Source organism: Cyphomyrmex costatus, unplaced genomic scaffold (genome assembly GCF_001594065.2).
Source record: "Cyphomyrmex costatus isolate MS0001 unplaced genomic scaffold, Ccosl1.0 scaffold441, whole genome shotgun sequence".
Lineage (NCBI taxonomy): Eukaryota > Metazoa > Arthropoda > Insecta > Hymenoptera > Formicidae > Cyphomyrmex > Cyphomyrmex costatus.
The window spans coordinates 358,423-380,156 of NW_017278652.1; the positions used below are offsets into that span (position 1 = coordinate 358,423).

The 21,734-nt window shown below is 39.2% G+C and overlaps 1 protein-coding gene across 1 annotated transcript in view; it reads left to right on the plus strand.

The window, feature by feature from the left end:
* LOC108777523 (protein apterous) overlaps nt 1–21,734 on the plus strand; it is a 42,507-nt gene that overhangs the window by 17,765 nt on the left and 3,008 nt on the right. Inside the window, exons 4-5 of the mRNA XM_018544437.1 lie at nt 18,218–18,747; nt 20,908–21,125. Of these exons, the coding sequence (XP_018399939.1) occupies nt 18,218–18,747; nt 20,908–21,125 (748 nt within the window). The remainder of the gene's footprint in view (nt 1–18,217; nt 18,748–20,907; nt 21,126–21,734) is intronic.

Consider the following 21,734-nt stretch of genomic DNA (forward strand, 5'->3'; position numbering starts at 1 on the left):
CATCAAATGTCTCACCGCGTTATATGGATTTAATCTCGGCGCGTCCGCCATTGCGGCGTCGTCACGCCACGAACTCATCAATTACGTGGCTTCATCGGTGTCTCCTTAATGTCTTATCGTCTTAAAATCGTCGCGGGCGAACATAACTCGTCCGTTGGTTCTGTCGCAATTTCGGGAACTGCCTCTCCATGTCCTCCCTTTCTCGCGCTGCGCCACCAAAATCGCATTAGCCGATCTTAGAGGGTGCACCCGAGATCCTGGGATAAGCAGCTGGTTCCGTCGGACGCGTGCTCCGACTTCCGAGCGCGGGTAAAAAAAAAAAGAAGGACGAGAAGTCACATGCATGCGCGCAGTTCGGGGAACTAAATTAGCCAGCGCTCGTCACTTATGGTGATTCGGTTCGTTAGGTACCTGATGTGATCTTAATAGCGTAATAGTATAAATAAATATATAATAAGATTTACTTTGCGCGTAGAGATTCCATAGAGATTCCGCGGGGACATTGTGCAACGTTTTTGCTGCTCGATTCTTTTCGATTTCGTGCGGCAATCATAATGGCTTATTTTGCTTTTCCAAGCAACCGGCGTCTTAGCTGCGTCTTCGCGGCACTCGAGACGCTCTCCATCTATCGCTTGAAACTTAAGACTAAAGTACAGACGTTTGCATAAAACTAGTTCTACATTAATTGCAAATCGATCGTAAACTTACGGCGACAAACATAAACCAGTATTTATAGTCGATTCTTAAGACTATCCTAGGTACAATCCCAAAATGTTATAAATCAATCAAAGAGTTGTATTGGAATCTCAAGACATTATTAAAGACGGTCTTAAAATAAGAATGGCTTTTTATCAGCTTTAGTAAGTTAGAATGAGTAAGATAGTATACATATAAGTTAGAATGAGATAGCACATACATACATATGATAAAAGGAGACAGTACATATATTCTTCCTTCTTACTCTTGTTTTGACAAAATCGTTCAATTAGTCATACTTTGTTATAGAGTTCCAACTAAACATAAAGAGAAAATTTAAAAATCAATGCTTCTGATTAGCTGTCACAATACAAAAAGAAAATCAGTCAGCCTCTCTTCTTTTCATGAAGTAAAGAACTCTGATTAGTCGATTTCTTAATGTTTTATGCGTTATGCAAAGATCTGCACTTCTCTAAGCCTCTTGTCGCAAATTCGTACGTTTCTTGTTTGGGAAATATGACATCCCGGGAAGGAGGCGTGCACGCGTCGAATTGCATTCACACGTCGCGCACTCGTGCACGCGAGTTTCGTGGACGAGCGGCATCATATGTAACCGGCGCGGCGGCACCGAGAATGGAATAGCGCAGACATCCCGTCACGACACGGTTTTAGCCCAAAGTCTTATCTCGTTGCTTCGCATGCGCGTCCGCGTTTGTGCCGAGACCGACTGTTATTAGCCGGGAACGTCGCGCGTTCATGCAACGAGCAGGACTTTGTAACATTCATCTGAGTGTTTGTTCTGCGCGAGAATTAGTGAATATCTGTTTTATAGATTATTCACTTTTAGAGAAACCCTGAAAGCGGTATTTCCAGTAAAACAAATTCACTGTCAATAGGATTCTGAACAATTTCGAAATACTTCAAAGAGATTTGAAAAAATGTGTATATTTTAATTTTTGAAAATTTTATTACTTGATTATACACACACACACACACACACACACTACTGAATTTTTTATGTAAAACTTGATAACGTTTTTTGTTGTATATTGTCATTCTGACACTTCGTTACGTATTCGTGCAATAAAATCGACTTTATCACAATATCTATTTAAATGCTCATTCTGCAGGATTATCCGTTTGATGAACAATTTACGTTTTCACAGAATAGGGTCCGACTGTTAAATTTGTAATGTCAAGTGGTATCCCCAATTTGTGTCATTTTTAATGATTCCTATAGGTCTTTAATTCAATATGTCGTTAATTGAATGAAAATAATGAAGTTGAACAATTTAACTAAAAAAAATCAAGTTTGATTCAAATCTAATTTATTATTTGCTAATGTAAGTGCATATATTATATGAACATTATTTGTTTTGAAATTAAACAGTTCACATACACAGAAATAGGTTGATTAGATACCGTTGTTTTTTTTTAACTATAATACATGTTATTTATTTAAAAATAATACATTTTTACATGAAAATTATACCATAGATAAAATATTACTTAATTTAAGGAAATTGGTTTAAAGAACCCCACACTAATTAATTATACGGAAAATTGAATCTCGGCGAAATGAGTTAGTTTTCACATGTATGTATATAGTTTTTGAGCTGCAGTGTATTAGGTACACTGTGAGCACAAGTTACACCTTTTTTTCTCCACATTATAAGCTACATCATATGTAAAAATTAACTTATTTCATGGGACCTACTTTATCATACAATTATTACAATAACGGGGTACACCTCATGTATGAAAAATTAGATTCCTATAAAGTGAGTCAGTTTTCACATACAATGTATTATATTAATATGATGAATAAAAGATGCCATAGATACGAGGCTCAATAATAGGTAGTTTTCGAGCTACGGTATATCAAAGATAATCTGTGAATTTTATATTAGAAATTAACTAAATAATTAATTTTTAATTCTTTTTAATAATGTCGGTTATCATTACTTGTATATAACTATAATAATAATTTTAATAGTTATTTTATATATATATTTAGTAGTTATAGCTAATTACTCTTCAAATTTTATAAAATTAACGAATATCTTATTTTAATCGAAATTAAAGCAGTTTTAACTTTTTAACAAAAATTCGCTACAATTTTCAATTGTAATGATGTACAAATACAACAAATATGTATTGATAATTAATAACAAAATCATTATTTGTTTTAGAATTGTTTTTTTTTATTAAATATTTCTAATATAATAAAAATTATCTCGAAACTTCTCATTAGACAAAACTTTTTAATTAATTCAATATTTAATCGATCAAATCTACTAATATATAATAAAATTGGAAAAATGCAGGTAGTAACAAAAATAGAATAATTCAAATAGCGGTAATGACATTTCCTTGAACGCACCAATAAACGGATATTTTGAAAGCTATATCCATTAAAAGCTTTAAAAGCAATCCATTTATCGTATAACAAACTTTCTAAGAACGTTGAAGTGAAGTTTTCGAGTTTCCAGAAATCCTCAATTTTACAACCAACCAGTTCTTTTATAAGATTTGTCATACGCAGTAGTAGCAACGATATGGGTTCTTGCATACAGGACGCAGCGACACATAGCGGAAGTTGACGCAGTAGTCAATCATTCTTTCGTTTTTATATTTTTATAAACGATAAATTTATTGGCTATCGCGTTAATTTCCATGATAAACGTTATTGCAGTCTGTGTACAGGAGTCAACATTGAAATACAAAATAAACAAATAACTACTGTCCTAACTAATCGATTAATAGTTGTAACAGTCATACGACTCAATTACAGTTACAAATTGACAATACTGTTCATCTCTATGAAAACTATTTACATATTATTAAGACTTTTGTCTATTCATCATGTTATAACTGCATTATATTTGGAAACTAATTTATTTCACCGAGATCTAATTTTAGTCTATGTAACTAGTCCTTTAATAAACAGCCTATGGTACTTTTTCTTAGATAAAACTGTCTAAATAATCAATAGGATCTAAACAACCTAAAAATATCTCAAATTTAGACTTTTCTTCTAAGAGTCATTTTACGATAGTAAAGACTTTTTTTATTTAATACATTTTAAATCTTTTCTTTTAAGAATTTAATTAATGCTTATTTATGCGCTGCTGATTTTTTGTAGAAAATTAGGTAATTTGCTGTAAGTATACATACCTCGATACTCCATTATAGCAATTATCTTACTGTAAAACTCTCGGAAATTTATTTCTTTACCTCATAAAATCCTAAAAGGATAAGTGACGTTAAAATTTCGCAGAGTCTTCAAACAGATGGCTATTACAATTCACAGTTTCTTCAATCGCCTCAAGGCGATCGCAAGGCCAAGGATGGCCCTGCGTGTCGACGGCTCTTAAAGTCTTAACGAGTCACTTTCTGAGGGAAGAATACGAATATCACCGCTTTACATGTCGAAAGTATCTCGTCACCTTGCGTGTTACTTCGGCCCGCCCGGGTGGCTTCGTCGTAAAAATTGCTTGCCCGTAAAGAGATCGTTGCACGCCGAGGAAGTAAGAGCTTCCTGGACTGTTCAGTTCCTTTCTTCCTCCCCTTCCTCCACCGCTCTACCTTCTTTTTTTCCGTCTTACTATACATTTTTCTCGAGAGCGCCTTCGTCGTGCTTCGATCCGCGACGCTCGGCGAGTTGTACATTTGCAGCTGTTAATCGAGGCGTGAATGAAAGAGCACAAAATTGCAAAAATTTATACGTTTCCTTGGATGCACCACACGTTAAAGGGACGTGCAGAGTTCTAGTATTATTGAGATATATATAATGAGATACATTGACAATTTTAATTTATTGCAACTTCAACATAGAATAGTAAAGCTTCAAAAAAAGAAAAAATTTGAAAGACTTGCGAGATCTCTACAAAATCTAAAGTTCTACAAAACTTGTAAAGATGCAGCTTTTGAAAGTTCCGAGAGAGAGGAGCCTGGAAATATTTAATAACTCAGCGATTCAGGTAATTAAATTGACATAAATATATACATATAAAAACTGTGCTCAGTTTTTTATCAATATGTATAAGAAAATTTTATACGACAATAAAGATGTAAAGGTTTTTACGGAAATATATTGAAAATTCGCAAGTGCCGGCAATGCGAAAAACAAGAGAGGGATGGAGTCGTTAAACTTGTCGACGTTTCATAGTAGCGAAGGATGCGTCGCATTGGATTTGCTAGAATGTAGATTTCGCAGTAGGTTTATTTTCGTTATGGATAGCCGTTGAAGCGATCGCCGGTGTAGGGCGCTCAACCCTCGTACTTTCCTTCGCCACTGGTTATTTATCGGCCGCATTCGCACCACGTGGGACGCTGGACACGCATAATTTATCGCGCGCGCGACTTCTTTACACACGACGGTCGTAAGGAAACTCCGAGCGAGTCGTCGTGAATCTCGATCAGCATTCCCGCGCGGTCATCTCTGGATTCGTCGAGAGAACCCTGATTTTTCAAATAATGTGAGATCGTGATATTATGATTACATGTCAATGCTATCGTCATTACATTTCGTATATAACTGTTAAAAAATTGGATCTTATGTAAATAGAAAAGCGCCTTAAAAGGAATACTTTATTAGTAAGTGCGCTTAGATACCAGAAAGTTGCGGGTGTAATTTCTAAACTCTCTCTCTTTTCTACGGCTTCTTTTTATGGCACATATAGCACGTCATTTATAGCACAGTACTAATTTTTTATCGAAGTGGACAGCGCGAGTTATTCGATCATTCTTGCATCTTCATATATACTACTATAATTATCTGCATTTATTCGTTACTAATTTCACGCAGCACTTAACGTAAATAACGTACGCGGCCGGTGCACTTCCCTCTGTAAAAAAAGAGCACCGAGTGGCACACGGAATTCAGGTGTGTGTACCACCGGATCTGGAACATGTACCTGCTCATTCATTAAACGCATTAACGCGATTTATCAGCGATCAAGAGTAAAGACACGCTTCGATTCTCATCCTCGTACATATACAGTTGCGTCAGTGAACGAAGCGGAAAGAACGAAAAAAGTGGGAAATAAAGGAGAGAACAATGTGATTGAGGAATATCTTTTCAGTCATAATTCTTTAAGCTGTTTTAGGTCCTTCCATGATTTTGACCCTGTTGCTCTCTCATCTTGAAACATTATATTTTAATTCTTTTCATTTTTCGGTATATGTTTGAATATTCAAGTCTTGTTACCTTTTATGCTATTTTTGAGCCATTAAATTGAGGTGATCAATTTCTTAAGAAGGTAAAGAAGGACATTTAAAAAATTTAATATTAATTGCCATGATTAACTTTTAATAAATTATCATTTTTTAAATAATTGTTAACAAAATACATAAATAATATATTATTATATTTATAAACAATTAGTAACACTTAATGTATAACATCACATAAAATCACAACAAAAAAAAATTACGTTAAATGGCGAGAGATCACATTTTATTTCTTAAAATTGTATTTTTCTACTGAATGTGTATTTTATGAATAAAATATCTCTAGGATTTTTAAATTAAAAAACCATAAAATTTTTTACATATTAGTAAAAATTGTATTTCGTACTTATTATATTTTCACTTATTATTTTTACATTCAAAAGAGGAATAATTCATAATCATGTCCATAATTTGGAACAAAATTTCGAACGCTTTGTAAAGTGGGACGAAGAGTTGAAATTTGGGACAGTTGGTTACTATGCATTGAATAATTGTGAATACTTCAGATTAAATTGGAACACTTGGAATTTTTAATACTGAATTTCTTTGATCTCCAAAGATGTCTGACCAGATTGCTATAATTCCATTGTATTCTTGCAATACTTATTTAGACAAACGCTTTTTTGTTTTTAAACGTTTTAAATGAGTAGTAGTCTAAATAATTGTTTTGTTGCACCGCGGGATCATTCAATATTATTACAGTATTATTAGAGGTTTATGATTCTACGCGTGTTTGAATTCTCCTTGGTTTCGAAAGTGAAACTGTTTGATCGTTATCAGTAACGGGGGATCTTGTTAAAGGGGCGCGAAACAAGTTCCTCGCGAATTCTGTCGTCGGCGATGATCACCGGATGCTGTTTCCGTTGTAGGCAGTGGTCGTCTTAAATCAACGGCTCGCAAAGGAAATAACGAGTGGTAATTGAGCCATAACCCTCGGCCGGTAAACACACAAATATTTCAGCGCCGGGAATCCGCTCATAATTTAGCCCTTATAATTAAGATGCTCCGGCAACTCACTGAAAGCATCTCGCCTTCGTTGTATACCCGCGAGAATCACGTTGCTCCGATAAAACCGAGGACCGGTATCGCGATATCTTCTTTAAAATAAGCATAATCTGCATTCGTGAATATACGTACTACATTATTATAGAAAATAAACCAATATGCTTTTCAGAATGTAATCGTGACTAACTTCGCAGGGCCGCGGACGTTTCCAAAATTGAAATATTCCAAGATAAATTCGCAAAGACGCAAGATTAATTTCAAACTTAAGAGTCCCAAAGTTGTCAAAAACGAACAAACAGCTCTCGAAGATTTCAAAGCTCGGTAGACTTTCAGAGGCTAGATTTTCAGATTTGCACTTATGAAGATAATCTTAGGTGAATTAGACCCCCGGAGTTAAGATCTCCGTGCAGTCTCTCGAGAATTTCGAGGTTCTTTAACTCGAAAGGGGTTGAGGAACGTTGCCATGAATATGACGACGGAGTCACGACCTCGGTCAGCCGACACACACGTGTCGCGACAACGACGGAATGAGCAGCTGGGTAATATAATACGCGCGCAACGACCAGTCGAGCGACTCTCGCGCACCGTAACGCATCGCGCGGACATGCATCATCGGTAGCCATTCCGGTGTCGCGGTATCTCTCCGATCCTTTTCTTGGATCGCGGTAATCGTACCGTGGCTGGGGTTTATACCCTCTCTTCGTCATCGTGACTTTGGAACTTTAGTATGATACTTTGGAAATTTTACGACAACCCTTCCCTTCCCCCACTCCCTTGCGGAGTTACGGGAACTTGGTACTGTGAGAAATTGAAATATCGTTTTGTATCTGCGAAATTTCCACACTCGAGGAAACTTCATGCCTCCTTCCTTTTGACATTTCGAAACTTTGGCGCTTTGAAAGTTCCGAGTATTGCAAATCTCTTTAATCGTGACACTATATAGGTCTATCCTTTTTCTATGTCTCGTTGCATAGGACTGAGCTTCTTATACTGTTCACCTTTTTTAAATTTTTTTTCACATTCATTGGAGAGGAAAAGATGAATCGTGTATCCTGGTGAAGTTTTGAACGTAGTCCAAGAAGTTCAGTCCTATGAAAAAAAGGACATGCCTTATAAAATCACAAAGTTATAAAATAATAATTAACTTATTAATAACTTAATTATATTATAAAATTATAGAGTATATTAATAACTTAAAATAAATTTAAAGAATTAATTTGCAATTTTAAAAGAAAATTAAAATAAATTAAATATGACTTGTCAGTAATTAATTAAAAATAAAAACGTAAAACAAAACAAGTCTAATAATCCATATTCACTCGACTACTCTCCTCTCTCCAGGTTTCAAAAGTTTCAATTCTAATTTGCTCTCTTCTTAAACAAAATCCACCAACGCCGATGATTTAAAATTCCTTAAAACATTTTCTTGCCAATATCGAGTTAATCAATTAATTCGCATCGCATTATACTAGAAATGTTAGTAGAAATTCTCTTAAAGGGTGCAAAACAGTTTTGGTGGCGGTCAGTTGATTAAGACATCAAGGACACCGCGGGGATCCTTCTGGAAGTCCTCGACGAGTGAATTATGTCCGCTCAGTTGGAACACAGCTAGTCTCTTTATTACGGATGGCAGGACGTAAGTGATCGGCGCGATACTTCGATGTAGTAGATCCCGAGAGATAGCGAGCGTATTTGTACGGGTGACACCTGCACGCGCGCGGGGGCCTCGTCTCGCTTTACGCATCGCCGAAGCAAACGACGTCGGTCCTTACGTTGCTGATGTACCAGCTCGTGTTATCAGATTCACGTACAATGGCGCCCCGCTAGCATCCGTTTGTCCGTCCGCACCACCGGACACCCCTGCGATATTAATTCGGCGAAACGGTGACACTGCAAGCTCGAATATACATGTACTCGATGTCGCCATCGGCGTTACGTCAGAGGAGTACACGCTGCCCTCCGTACACAAAAGTAAAATTGATAACTTTGTTATTCTTATTTGAAGTTCTTCAACACAAGTCGCAAAGTGATTTAATTAATGTAGGAAAACATTTTTTTTTCTTTTTCAATATTTTCAAGTACTTGTGTGGTCCGCTAAAACTTTTTTCTCATTTATTATTTTAATACTTTTAAAAAGTTCTTTAACTTATCACAGAATAATTCATCGAAAAAGTTCAGTCCGAGGAAGGGGGAACGGCTCTCGCGAACATAAACTCCGTTCTCGCGTCTCGGTGGGAATTCGTTGGTGGTTTTTACGAGCGGTCGGTCGTCGCTCATTGCGGTATTCGTCGGGGGATTCGGCGCGCATCTCGGCAGGGGGTGCGGCGTTTCCTCTGCGAGTTCCGAGAGCCGACGGACGGGGTCCTCCAGCAGAATATCGCGAGTGTCACCGCATAAACCATCCCTCCTCCCAACCGTCCTTCTCCACCCGCGAAAGTATCGCGTTACCGTTGTGAGCCATCGCGCGCAAGATGGACAGCTGGAGATTGCCGCTCGCGTGACTTACAGGCCCGCGACTTCGTAATCCTTATACGTGCGGGTTACATCGCGCGGCTTGGTGTTCCCCGTAAACGGGGGCGGAGATTTATGGCGTAAACGAGCGGGTTGCGTAAGCGGCGCTGCAGTAGACGACGAATGCGAGGAATGCGAGGGTCTGGCGCTTTGTTGATCCCTGGAATGTAACATCTTCAGTCTCGGGATCTTTGCGGACTTCAAGTTCGAAGAGTTTCATTCAAATCGACGAAGAAAATCTGATGAAAAAAATCTACGGTTCGTATTTACACAATCTGAAATGTTTCTACAGATAAAATACTTCAAATGATTCGCAAGATTATCCTTGTGTGTCCTGTGGAGTTCGCGCTGGATAAGGGAGGCTTGATTATCCTTTTACTAGGTGGAATCATAAATTACATTTGAAATGCATAGTTGCCATCAGTGGCGAACGCGAGAAGCGCATTCCGGATAAATTACAACTTTATAATTTCCCGCATCTATTACAACGTCCGATGAGATATGATACGAGATTGTCTCCAATCGCGGAAGCATAAATCCACGTATCCGCTGGCTCTATGTAAAGCCATGGCATAGTATCGCAGTATATAAGCAGCGAGATCGTTTCTTGCTGATCGCTATTTATTTAATACAGCAGGTAAGTTAAGTTGGAAGCTAGAGGATCAAGTTGGAATCACACATTTCTATGATGACTTCTTCTGTAAAGAAGGAATGGAACACTGGTTTCTTCATAAGAGGAGTATAGGTATAGAAATAGGCAAAGATTTACAAGCTGTAAGATTCAGTCGAGTGAAACCAATAATGGAGTAAATATTTAAGACTACGAGAATCGAAGAATTCGAAAACTCGAGAAGAAACAAGGATCAATGTATTATTTGAAAAATTGCGATAAAAATAAGATGATAAATGGAAAAAATTTGCTAATATTTGCAAAGATCTAAAAGTCGTAGAACTCAGCCGAGTTAAAACAATAACGGAATGGAAAAAGATCTATGAATATAGAAGAATCAAAGCACTCGAGAATAGGAATGCAACGTATATCCGACAGTTATCCAGTATCCGGTCTATCCTACCGGATTGTAAAAAAGTCGATACGTATTTAAAATTTAATTTTTCAAAATATTTTATCATATGTATATTCGACCAACTCTTAACTAAATACTCTTTAACAAATACTAAAATCTTTTTAAGACCGTACAATTGATAAACAATAAACTAACAAGAAGAAGGAGACCAATAACGGTCAAAGCCAATAACGGTCGAAGCTGGATCACAAATGCTATTAAAATTATGTGTGAATTTTAATGTAATTATTAATCAACATATATAATGTAATTTAAAGTACATAATTTAAAAGTATGTAACTTAAATTGAAATTTTTTGTATCTTTGTTAGTTAGAAAACTGTTATTTTCAAAAGATTAAATTAAAAAATACCTTTATATATAAATTTTCTAATTAAATTATTTACATCTCTTTTTTTACGAAATGCGAAATGTTTTCTGAATAATCCCAATTAAAAGAATCGGTTGAAACTATATCCAACTTACGAGCAGCTCTAAGGGTTCAAAGTTCTGGCATAATATACAGAATCGAGATGTCGTTGAAGATGAGGATAGGCGTGAACGACGTCAACGTTTCGCAATACATTAACCGTAGGGAGCAGAAGGCTCGCTCGTTCGCGTGGTATGCCAATAAGAAGACAGTCAGCGATATAGCGCCCGTGATCTAGATTAATGCGAGCACTGCCGGTAGCGGTCACGTAGAGCGTCCCACGCGCAGCGTGTGTCCACCGCTGGTGTGCGCAAAGCGTCCCCAGTCCCCGGCCCTAGTCTGGAACGTCCGCGGGCTGTCGCTACATTATTCATAAAATAAAACGTGCGAGGAGGTAGCATGGCCGAAGGAAAGCAAAAGAAACTCGAGCGCGTCGAACTCTGCGCGAGTCAGCGCCGCGCCGTGTCGAACGAGTCGCTCGGGATTTACGCGAAAATCATTCATCTCAGGTGTTCTTTCACCGAGCACTTCCGGGCGAGCGCTTGTGTCGTTAATAACACTGTACATGCGACTGCGTCTGTCTTGTTCGCTGTTTAAACGACGTTGCTCGCTGACAGTGATTTTCACAATCTTCGATCTCTTCACGGGAACGTTTGTTTCTAAATTGATTATTACGAGTAACGCAAACATAATGAGGAGATAGAAACGGCTATACGTATTCAGAGACAACACGCACGTCCAAAAATGAATTACGTGAAAGACGTCTTATAACCTTGATTTTGTGGTTTGGATTGATACAATACACACAAAAATATCAAAATAATATATTGTACACGTACAATAACTTGTTCACGATATGAAAGAATCCTTTTGAGACGCTTCATTCTAAAATTCTACAAAGTTTCGATGCGGATTTAACACCATGCGATATCTATGTATATAATTTTCATCGTACTGGTGTTAATATCATATTAACATTACTATAATGTGAATTTAAAACCACGGTATTAAATCCAATTCCTGTTCATGTTATTATGATATATTATTAACAGCGAGAATTGTATACATTGAGAAAAAGATATAATTTTATTTGTGAGAAATTATTAATATTTATAATATTTTTCTCTGAAATAAATCTTTATTAAATACGATAAAATCAAATTATTTATTTTTACCAAATAAGAATTATCTGGTCTATTTTATTGTTTATGATTAATGAGATATATTTTACAGAAATGTTTCATCACAATCAGATTTTTTCATAGCTAATAAATAAATCGAAAAAAAAACGTACGTAGCATTTACTTCGCAATGCTTCGATATTTTTCTCTCAAATGGTACATATTAAATCTATATTGATATTTTTTAGAATGTTGGAACCTGAGGTTCCTATAAATTTTGTATATGTTCCCCTCCTACAGATTCTCGCGAAATACGCGAATGTGGAAATATATATGTTTGAAAATAACTGTATTTTAAGAGAAAGAGTCTTTGGAACTACACCGCGAATCGGAGGATGTCGCGTTGCGAGCAATCGCGTAGAGATTGGTCAGCGACCTTGATACAGATTCTATACGCACTTTATGGTGTCTCGTGTTTCTGTCGTATTAGTCAGCGACTGGATGTCCAAAAGCTACGAAGGTCTGGCGATATCTACCATACGTACGCAAGTTGTTATATACGCGGTGCTCAAACAATGCAAATATAGCTTTGCTAATAAAAAGATAAATGTAATATTTAATATATATGATATAAAACGCGTAACATTTTTGCAGTAGAATTTTTACGATGATTACGCTATCCAATAATTTTACTATTTCAAGTATATTTTATTTATTCGTATATCATATTTGTAATGTTCACAAAAGCGATATAAATATCACTAATAATATAAATAATTGTCGACGTAAATTTTAGCTAACTGGTTTACATAAAAACTGTCAGATTATTATTAAGATAAATAGTTAGTATTTTTTACAAAAGCATAAATATTACCAGAGTAAACATCATCGGGCATATAGCCTCCTGCTGTCACCCATAATGCAACGGTCTATCGAGTGATTCTGCTTGATCACCATGCATTATGAGTAACGATGGATGTGTTTTGGCTGAATTGACGTCCCAATCTTTTTATAAGTTTAAGCAAAATTATAAGTACATACAAGGAGCGACACCTAGCTGATCTCACGTTAAAATTGCCCGCGGAAAAGATTGCTTCTGAAATTGGCACTGTGAAACGATCTCGCATCTCAGGACACCCTGTATCGTGCCGCAGCCTCCGATACATTTCTATACCATAGCAACCCGTTTTCTGTTCGGGGATTAAGCGGCCCCGGCCTTGCCTGGCGACACCGATGCCGTAAATTATTATTTCCACGATAAAGGCCGTCGTGGCAGTGCTGCCGAGCGGAATTCTCCCCGGCTGTACTCGTAATTAATGCATCTGACGATAACCGCGGCGCAGATCTAATCGGGCAGATCCCCCGATTGTGCGGCGCGGCGCGCGAAAATAAATGTGCGCGCGCCGTTTGAGAAATGCGTCGGCGACACACGGGCCGACGTAAAAGTGGATGAAACAGATGCACGGACGTAAAGACGCTAAGTATGACATCGATACTCCGGTTCCTTTCGCCTGGCATCGCGAATGCGTCAACGCTAATACATCGTTATCTATATATAGTAAATGGCGAGTCTCGGCCGCGCCGTGAGAAATCGGCTTCTCGGTAGCAAGTGTGCTTCTTTGTTTCTCTCGCCGAAGGAAAACAAGGAAGTCGTTTGGCGCGATACGCACGTCACGTTATACCTACTTTTGCACTTTTGGATCCCGCGGCATCAGAAGAAATCTGTCTCTCTCCCGCGGAAGAACAAGAGAAAAGAGAGCGGCCGCGGCTCTCTTTCTTCCTCTCTCTTTCGGGACCGGAAGAAGAAAAGGCGCGAAAGAGGAAAAGAAGAAAGAGGCAAGGCGAGTCCACGTGGTGACGTCCGAGTGTGCGAACGCGCGGCGAGCGGTCCGCCGCGCCCGGCGCGAGTTCCATAAAGGATTTCCGCCGCTCTTTTCTCCCCCTCGGAGGAGGGTGACTGTGGCGCGCTTAGAGCGTGCCTCTCTCCCGCATTGTATAATAATGTATCGCATATGGCGCATCTTGTAAAACTCTGCGGGCGTTCCTCCCTCCTTCTTTTCCTTTTCCCTCCCGCCGCTCCGTCTTGTCCCAAGCCGAGGATGAAGACCCGAATGAGGTCGTTCCCGGGGTCTCGGTTCATTCATCCGGCTCGACGGGGCCTTAGAGGTGACGAAAGGTCCCGAAAAACCGCCTCCAGGTCACGTTCAACGGGGGGGCCCAGAGTCTGCGGATTTCGCTCAGCCTCGTTCCCGATCAACGTTTTACCCCGGCAACACGCTTTACCTGCATTGGTTGGCCGGGTCGCAGAAGTACGGGGTGTGGTGTTTCACCGAGAGAAGTATAAATAAGGGGGGCAGAATGTTTTATGGGATTTTGAGGGTAACACGGTTGGGTTGCCGAGGGCTTTGGTTCGCGTTATGCGTCACATCGCGACTGTCCCGCACTGTTTCACGTCATGTCTCATGTTTCCGCCCGTAGTGGCCCCCCAAGAATGTAAATTATAGTTCTTCTGGAAAATGCTAATCTCACCTGTTGACAATAGATTAGTGGCGGAAATGTATCTAGTCAAAACTCTCACAATGATAAGTCGACTTTGTTTGCGCTATCTTTGACATACTTACCTGTATTAGTATTCAAATTATTATTATTATTATTATAAATTGTCTGTCAACACAACAAACACTATTTCCATTCTAATTTTGCTCAAGATTGAAAAATATTTTTTTTCTCCTTTAGAAAAATATGTATGTCTATGATATGTTTTGATAAAATATTTTTTTAGTAGTTTGAGAGTGAGTTGTTTTTATGTCTACTGTTGCCACGTATTTTTCACTTTCAATTTTCTTCAACCAACGGTATCTCGCTCGATTAGCGCGAACAGAGCGCGACAGATCCGATTAGATGAAAATATGTGGTCTTACACGCTGTTGGAGACAAACCAGCTCCACCAGCGTGACCATCGTTCTATTGAGAGTAGGGTAGTCAATAGGATCGGAAACGATAACAATGTGTCTCGAGTCAAGAGACCCTCGAAGGAGCGAATACTTAGTCTGCGGTTAGTTCCCCCAGATTAGGTTACGGTCTCACAAGCAGCCCTTCGAATTTACGATTTTTTCCGCTTTCGAAAAAAAGAATATTCCCTTTTTGTAAATATCGCCATTTCAAATCACTCCAGTTTGGAATCCAAATTCGCGTATGTGTGTATTCGCATTTTCATATGTATATATATATATCTTTTTTCATATATTACATATATATTTTTTCCTTGTAATTTAATTTCGTTCTGAATTATCGTTGCGAAATCGAAAATAGACTTTCAGCGTAGAATTTTCATCTTATTCATATGGTATTTTACATTAAGTTGATTTACGTAATCTTTCATTTGTGTAGATTATTCTGTTGCAGCAGTGTTACACATCCTTGTGTGCGTTCCACGTTTCTCTATTTTCCAATCACGCAGATTCTATCGCGAATGGCATTTCGTGTATTCACATCCTCCCTTTGTTCTCTTCATTCATCTTATTTTCATCGATATCTCTGATCTGTGGAAATTTCACTTGCAACACCGCGAATGTATCCATCAATTCGTTCGAGGAGCTTAACAACGGCCGAAAAACCTGAAATGAAATATTAGCGTCGAAGATGCGAAAGCTCGTAAACGTCACTTTTAAAATTCCAGAATTTATAATTTGAAGAAATTATTACGTGAAATTTAGATGTTTAAATTAAACTTTTGAGATGACGAGATAGATCTATTCGATCTATACAATTAAATCTCTTTATTAGATTATTGTTACTACGAACAACTTAATTAGTTTACAAGTTACATTAATTTTGTTTACAAGTTACGTCATTTCATATGGCGATCGTAGAGATTGAGTTACGTGTTTGCTCTTTGTGCTAAAAGATCCGGATTCAAATCCATTCACAATTAGAACATATATCAGATAATTGATATATGTCAAATAAATGATTTTATTGATCATCACCTCGATCGGAAGATAGTAGTAAATCAATGAGGGTATCTTCAATGCCATGACAATCTCTACTAATAAGCTCTTTAGAATCGGTGTTAAAAACTGCAACTCCCACATATCGACAAATATATGCAGGAAAGATCACTACATTTTTTACAAAAGATTATAGAAGGTGTCACTTTAATTCTTTGAAATTAGCCTTTTAGTTAATATATATAAATTAAGTGAGTTTTGTAGACTCAGCTTGAATAACTATGTTACAAATTTTGATGTCTGCCGCTTCAGAGAATCAAGTGTGTGTATGTAAAAGAAACAGCAAAAGCAATATGAAGTATATAGGAAAAAAGGTAGAGATTTAGCGCATGAAAAAAATCCAGATATTTCTCGGACGTGAATGTTTAATGGCCCACGAGATTTACTCACAGCGGAGGTTGAAGAGCTTTTCTATCGCGTCCTTTCTCCCGTCGCCAAAATCCGTCCATTTCCGATCCAGTTACTCCGGTATATCGGGGACGTCGTAAAGGGCCGCGCGCGTGTACGCGTATACGCGAGGACCGGCTCTGGGATCGGCGTTATAAGATCGGGCCACGTCTTTATCTAGGTTCTTTAGTAGGGGCGCGGGGTGGTAATATATTTGGTAAGCGCGGTGCGAGATAAGTGGTTAGGTAGGTAGGTAGCCGCGGCGTGGTTGTCGGCCAGATAGTCGACCGGCTCCGGTAATGGAGACTGCAGGGTGCCGCTAATGCAGTAGCGATGTCACGGCGCCCAGTGCATCGGTATATTCCTCTTTCTCCGCCCTTCCGCTCCCCCTTTGCGCGGAGCCACCGGACGTATCTTCGCCGGCCTTCGCGATATCGGCCGACCTGTATGTTCTTCTCCTTTTCTCTCTCTTGTTTTTTCTTTTCTTTCTCACTTTTTCTCGTCTTTTTCTCGCTTCCTTGACGCTCGACGCGGCCTCTCTTTAGCGGAACTGCATTGAGGACATTGGTTGATACTGAGAGGATATCGCGAAACGATAGCAGTCGGACATGCGGAATTGTGGAATGTGTTTATACTGAATAACGTGATACTGCTGGTCGCGATGAGGCTTATTTTCGTAATGATTACTTTCCTTCTTTTCTCTAGATTAACTGAACGCGGGAGATTTATTGAAAGATAGAGAGGAGCACTGCGTGTAGCCTTAATAATAGTGTACGCGTCGTACATTTGTTGTACATTTGTTTCGCTCTTTGATCGCGTGAGGCAAACGTTTCGTGTCGTAATATTTCTCACCTCGAGAGCCTATTTCTTTCCAACATTCACAAGTATGAAAATCAAACGAATATATAAACGTGAAAAGTGTAAGCTCTGGCTGCGTGCGTCACGATAAACGAGTGATTATATCAAACAATGACATCAGGATCTTTAAATTTATTTTACAACGAATTGAATCACATGTTGTACACAGTTTGAGAAAGTTAAGAGTTAAGATTGAATTAATTTATATGGACGGTCCCTCGTTATTAATTCATTCAATCTTAACTCTTAACTTTTATTCGCCAATTAAGTCCCTCCAATCTGGGCATTTATCGTGAAACAGATCGAAATGGAATTATTCAATCCATTTTTCCTCAAAAATACAAAGAAAAGGGAATAATTTAATAATTGCGATCGAAATCTGTTCTGAATAATTCTATAATACACGCTCTTTGTATCACTTATCTCTTAACTCTATCTGTCTTGTGACTCTCAGTCTTTCTTCGAATCAACCTTTCCTTACGCCAGGCCTATAATAAATCGGTAGTCGGAAATTTTAAGTTTATCTTAAGTGAATTATGAATCATCAGTTGGCTCGTCTGTGGGAAAGAAAAAAGTTGAATTTGATTAGTGTTGAAAAAATCGGTAGTCATATTGTCAGTCGTACAAGTTGGCTGTTGGCCAACTTCACCGATAAGACTTGGGACTACCGCGACTACCTCATTGTAAATCCGGATTTACTTTAATCTTTTAATAATTCCTACTTATCATTTATGTGTGAAGCGTAGACACAATATATCTTGATCTGAAAGACTTCGTATTGCTAACTATTTACTGCTATTCTAGACCTATTACAATATCAATGATCGTCTGATATGATTCGCGCAGTCTAGTCGGTATGCATTACAATATAATATTGATCTCTTCCGTTGTATGTTCGCAGGATGTTCGGCAGCATGAAGCGGTGCGCGCGCTGCCAAGCGGCGATCCTCGCGTCCGAGCTGGTGATGCGCGCGCGCGAGCTCGTTTTCCACGTGCGCTGCTTTTCGTGTGCGGCGTGCGCCGTGCTCTTGACGAAGGGTGACCACTTTGGCATGAGGGACGGCGCCGTGCTCTGTCGGTTGCACTACGAGATGGGCGCCGAACTGCATCCGGCCCAGAGTCCGCCGGTCCCGGTCTACCCACCCGGGCCGCATTACCCCGGTCAACCTTTCCCCTCGCCCGAGTTCCTCCATCACCATCATCATCATCACGCGCCACCGCACCCTCATCATTCGATGCACCCCCAGCACCCGCATAGTCACGTCAGTCCGGTGCCACTACAACCTTCCACGCCCTCCGTACCCGACGCTTCTTCGCCCCCGAAGGTACCCTACTTCAATGGCGCCGCCGCCGTGGTCCCACCGCCTAGGCAGAAGGGTAGACCTAGGAAGAGGAAGCCTAAGGATCTTGAGGCTATGACCGCGAGTCTTGGTGAGTGTAAATTTTCTAAATTGTACCTGATGTAGCGTGGGATCTCCAACAGTAAAACACACGATGAAAACAGCCGGGACAAAATCAAGCGACGACTTACTATTTACAGATATACGCGTATAACGTGACAAGAAGACTATTATTAATGATTCTGGAGAAAGTATAGCGAAGCCGATTCAAACTTAATATTCTCCGTTCTCACGACTACTCCACCATTTTCACAATACTATTTAACAAAAAGTCACTGCGAGATTCCGTGACAATCCAGCAGAAATGCGAAAAGAATCAATAACATTTCTCTGCGGCGTCAAAGTTCCAAAGATCGAAAATGCCTAAGAGCGATATTCATAGTCGAATTTTATATTTAGAACCGTCTTAAGATCCGTTTTAGAATCCGTAATCAGGAGGATTCCGCATTAGCATTTGAAGACATTATTTAAGATAAGAAATGATTCGTAACGTTCAATGATTTCGACGTAATTTTCGAAATTTTAAAATTTTGAAAATTACTCCTGCAATTTGGAAGATTATTCGCGAGTCTGAAATGGGGTACAAGAGTGTAGTCTACCGATCGTGAAGTCTAGATACGTTATTCTCTCGAAAGGCAACCTTCTATCGCGCGCCACGCTGGGGGAACGCATGCGACCGACCTGACGTGATTTATGGGCGGGCGTGGGCGCGCGACGCTTGCCACCGAAGCCTGATAAAATTTGTCGGCGCGACATAAATTCCCGAATCGAAACGCGTACGCGACGCGTGGGCGGCACACCGGTTAGGCTATGAGAGAACTCAATTTCCGATTGTCGAGACCGATCGTGGGAAAACAAGCTGAAGGTTTGGTGGTACCAGCTGGCTTCGACCAAACTTCTACTTGCCACCTCTTCCCCGTGCTCCTTTTTCCGCTCGTTCTCGCTCTGGAGGAGGCCGCGCTCGATGTCGCCGTGTCGTCGTGAAAAAGGATTGTAGCGGCGCGCAGGTGATCGCCCGGTACAGCACAAGTTGCTCTCTGATCTATCGTGGATCATGCAGGCAATTTTTTACGGCCGTTGCTAAGGGCCGCGACGAACCACGCTTCTGAGGCGAGATAAATGGCCGTGTGTTTAGTAACACCTGAGTTATAGTTGTAGTTCGCAGCGTGCGGTCTCGCGCACAAACAAATCGTTCATACAAATCGCTTGTATTAATTGTTTAATAAGCGAAGCCACGGTATTATACGGTCGACTGAATAACGAGCTGCAGTTTCGTGTCGCTATATTGCTACACTAAAAGCGCAATTTGTTCCCGCGATATTCTAACTGGGAAAGAGAAGAGAGTCCGAAGGGACAACTATACAATCGAAATTGGGAAGAAAATTGAAGAAATAATTTTCTGAAAATTATTTTAGTAACGATAATTTATTATTTCACAAATCTATCAAAGATCCTCCGTTCGCCATTTCTCATCTCACGTTACTCGGATGCGTCGTGTAGTCCGTGATTCTCGGATAGAGTTATCGACTAGGCACGGTTTCGAGTACGAGCGATCACGCTGAGCCGCAACGCGACGGAAGCGAGTTCTAACGCTGTTTGATGCGTATCACAGCTCATTAGTTTCTCGAGTGCAAAGAGGCGGATTAGAGGAGGGAAAGGAGAAGGGAAACAGCGTATGCGAAAGCTGGTGGATACAGCGGCCAATTACAGCTCTATGCAGCAAATAGTTTACAGGCACGACACCTCATTCACGCAGCCACGCCGGTCTATGTCTACAACGATGATACTGTCGACATTGCGAGATTAAGTTCGAACAAATTGACTCTGCAGAATAAAACACGAATTCATATATCTAATTCCTTTGATTCCTTTTCCAAACTAGCGAATCTCTATGTCTATAAGATAGTTTTTAATATTTTACTATATAAAGTAAATCAGAATGTTCCGATCAGACTTTGAGATTTTATAAGAAATTTAATTCTCCGAACGAAAAAAGTTTTCTATAAACACGGGTCTATTTAAAATTAAATTTTCCATAAAATCTTAAAATCTAGCCGGAACTTTCAAAGCCATTCTGTGTACATGTTTACGATAAATTCGTTAAACAGACACGTTAGACGAAAAATTCTGACTTTCGATCTGATTCAAATCTGACTGTATCTTTTATTCCGTTTCCGAATTTATTTTGCAGATCTAAACGCGGATTACATAGACATGCCCTTCGGCAGAGGAGGCCCCGGGACCCCCGGCATGCCCGGCTCCAACAGCAGGACGAAGCGAATGAGAACGAGCTTTAAGCATCACCAGTTAAGGACGATGAAGAGTTACTTCGCAGTCAATCACAATCCCGATGCGAAGGATCTCAAGCAGCTTTCCCAGAAAACTGGCTTGCCGAAAAGGGTGTTGCAGGTAAATAGAGACTGTTCGGCTCGTGCGATTCGCAATTCCGCGTTTTCTCTCAATGCGAGTTAAAACGCGATGTTGAAACTGGAATTTCCTCATTTCGATTTCGTTAGCTCTTAACCGTGTCGCGTTTATAGCTTCGAAAGTACTTATGCGCTGATGTAATTGCGACTTTGATCACATTTAATTCTGACACAAAACATATTGTACTTTTTAATTATAATCACTTATTAATTGTACGCGTACAATTAAATTATAAATTTATATAAATTCTTGCAATTAGATGAAATTTCAAACATTTGAATGTTTAGAGCCCTCTTTTCGCACAATATTTTAAATGTATCCTAAAAATATATGGAATTTTTAAAACTTTGTATCGTAAATGTACGTGTGCTTTAAATTACATTCGGTACGACTATAGTTTTGTGTAGAATTGGATAAAATTCACTGGTTGGTTAACTTATTATATATAGACCTTATTATGTATATAAATTACCATGAAAAAAATAACGAGTGCAAAAGAAAAATCGAAAGATGGATAGTCGGTGGTTCTCGCTCTCGGTCCCTTTGCCTCTCTCACATTTCGGGAGGGTGCGCCCTATAAAAATATTCACG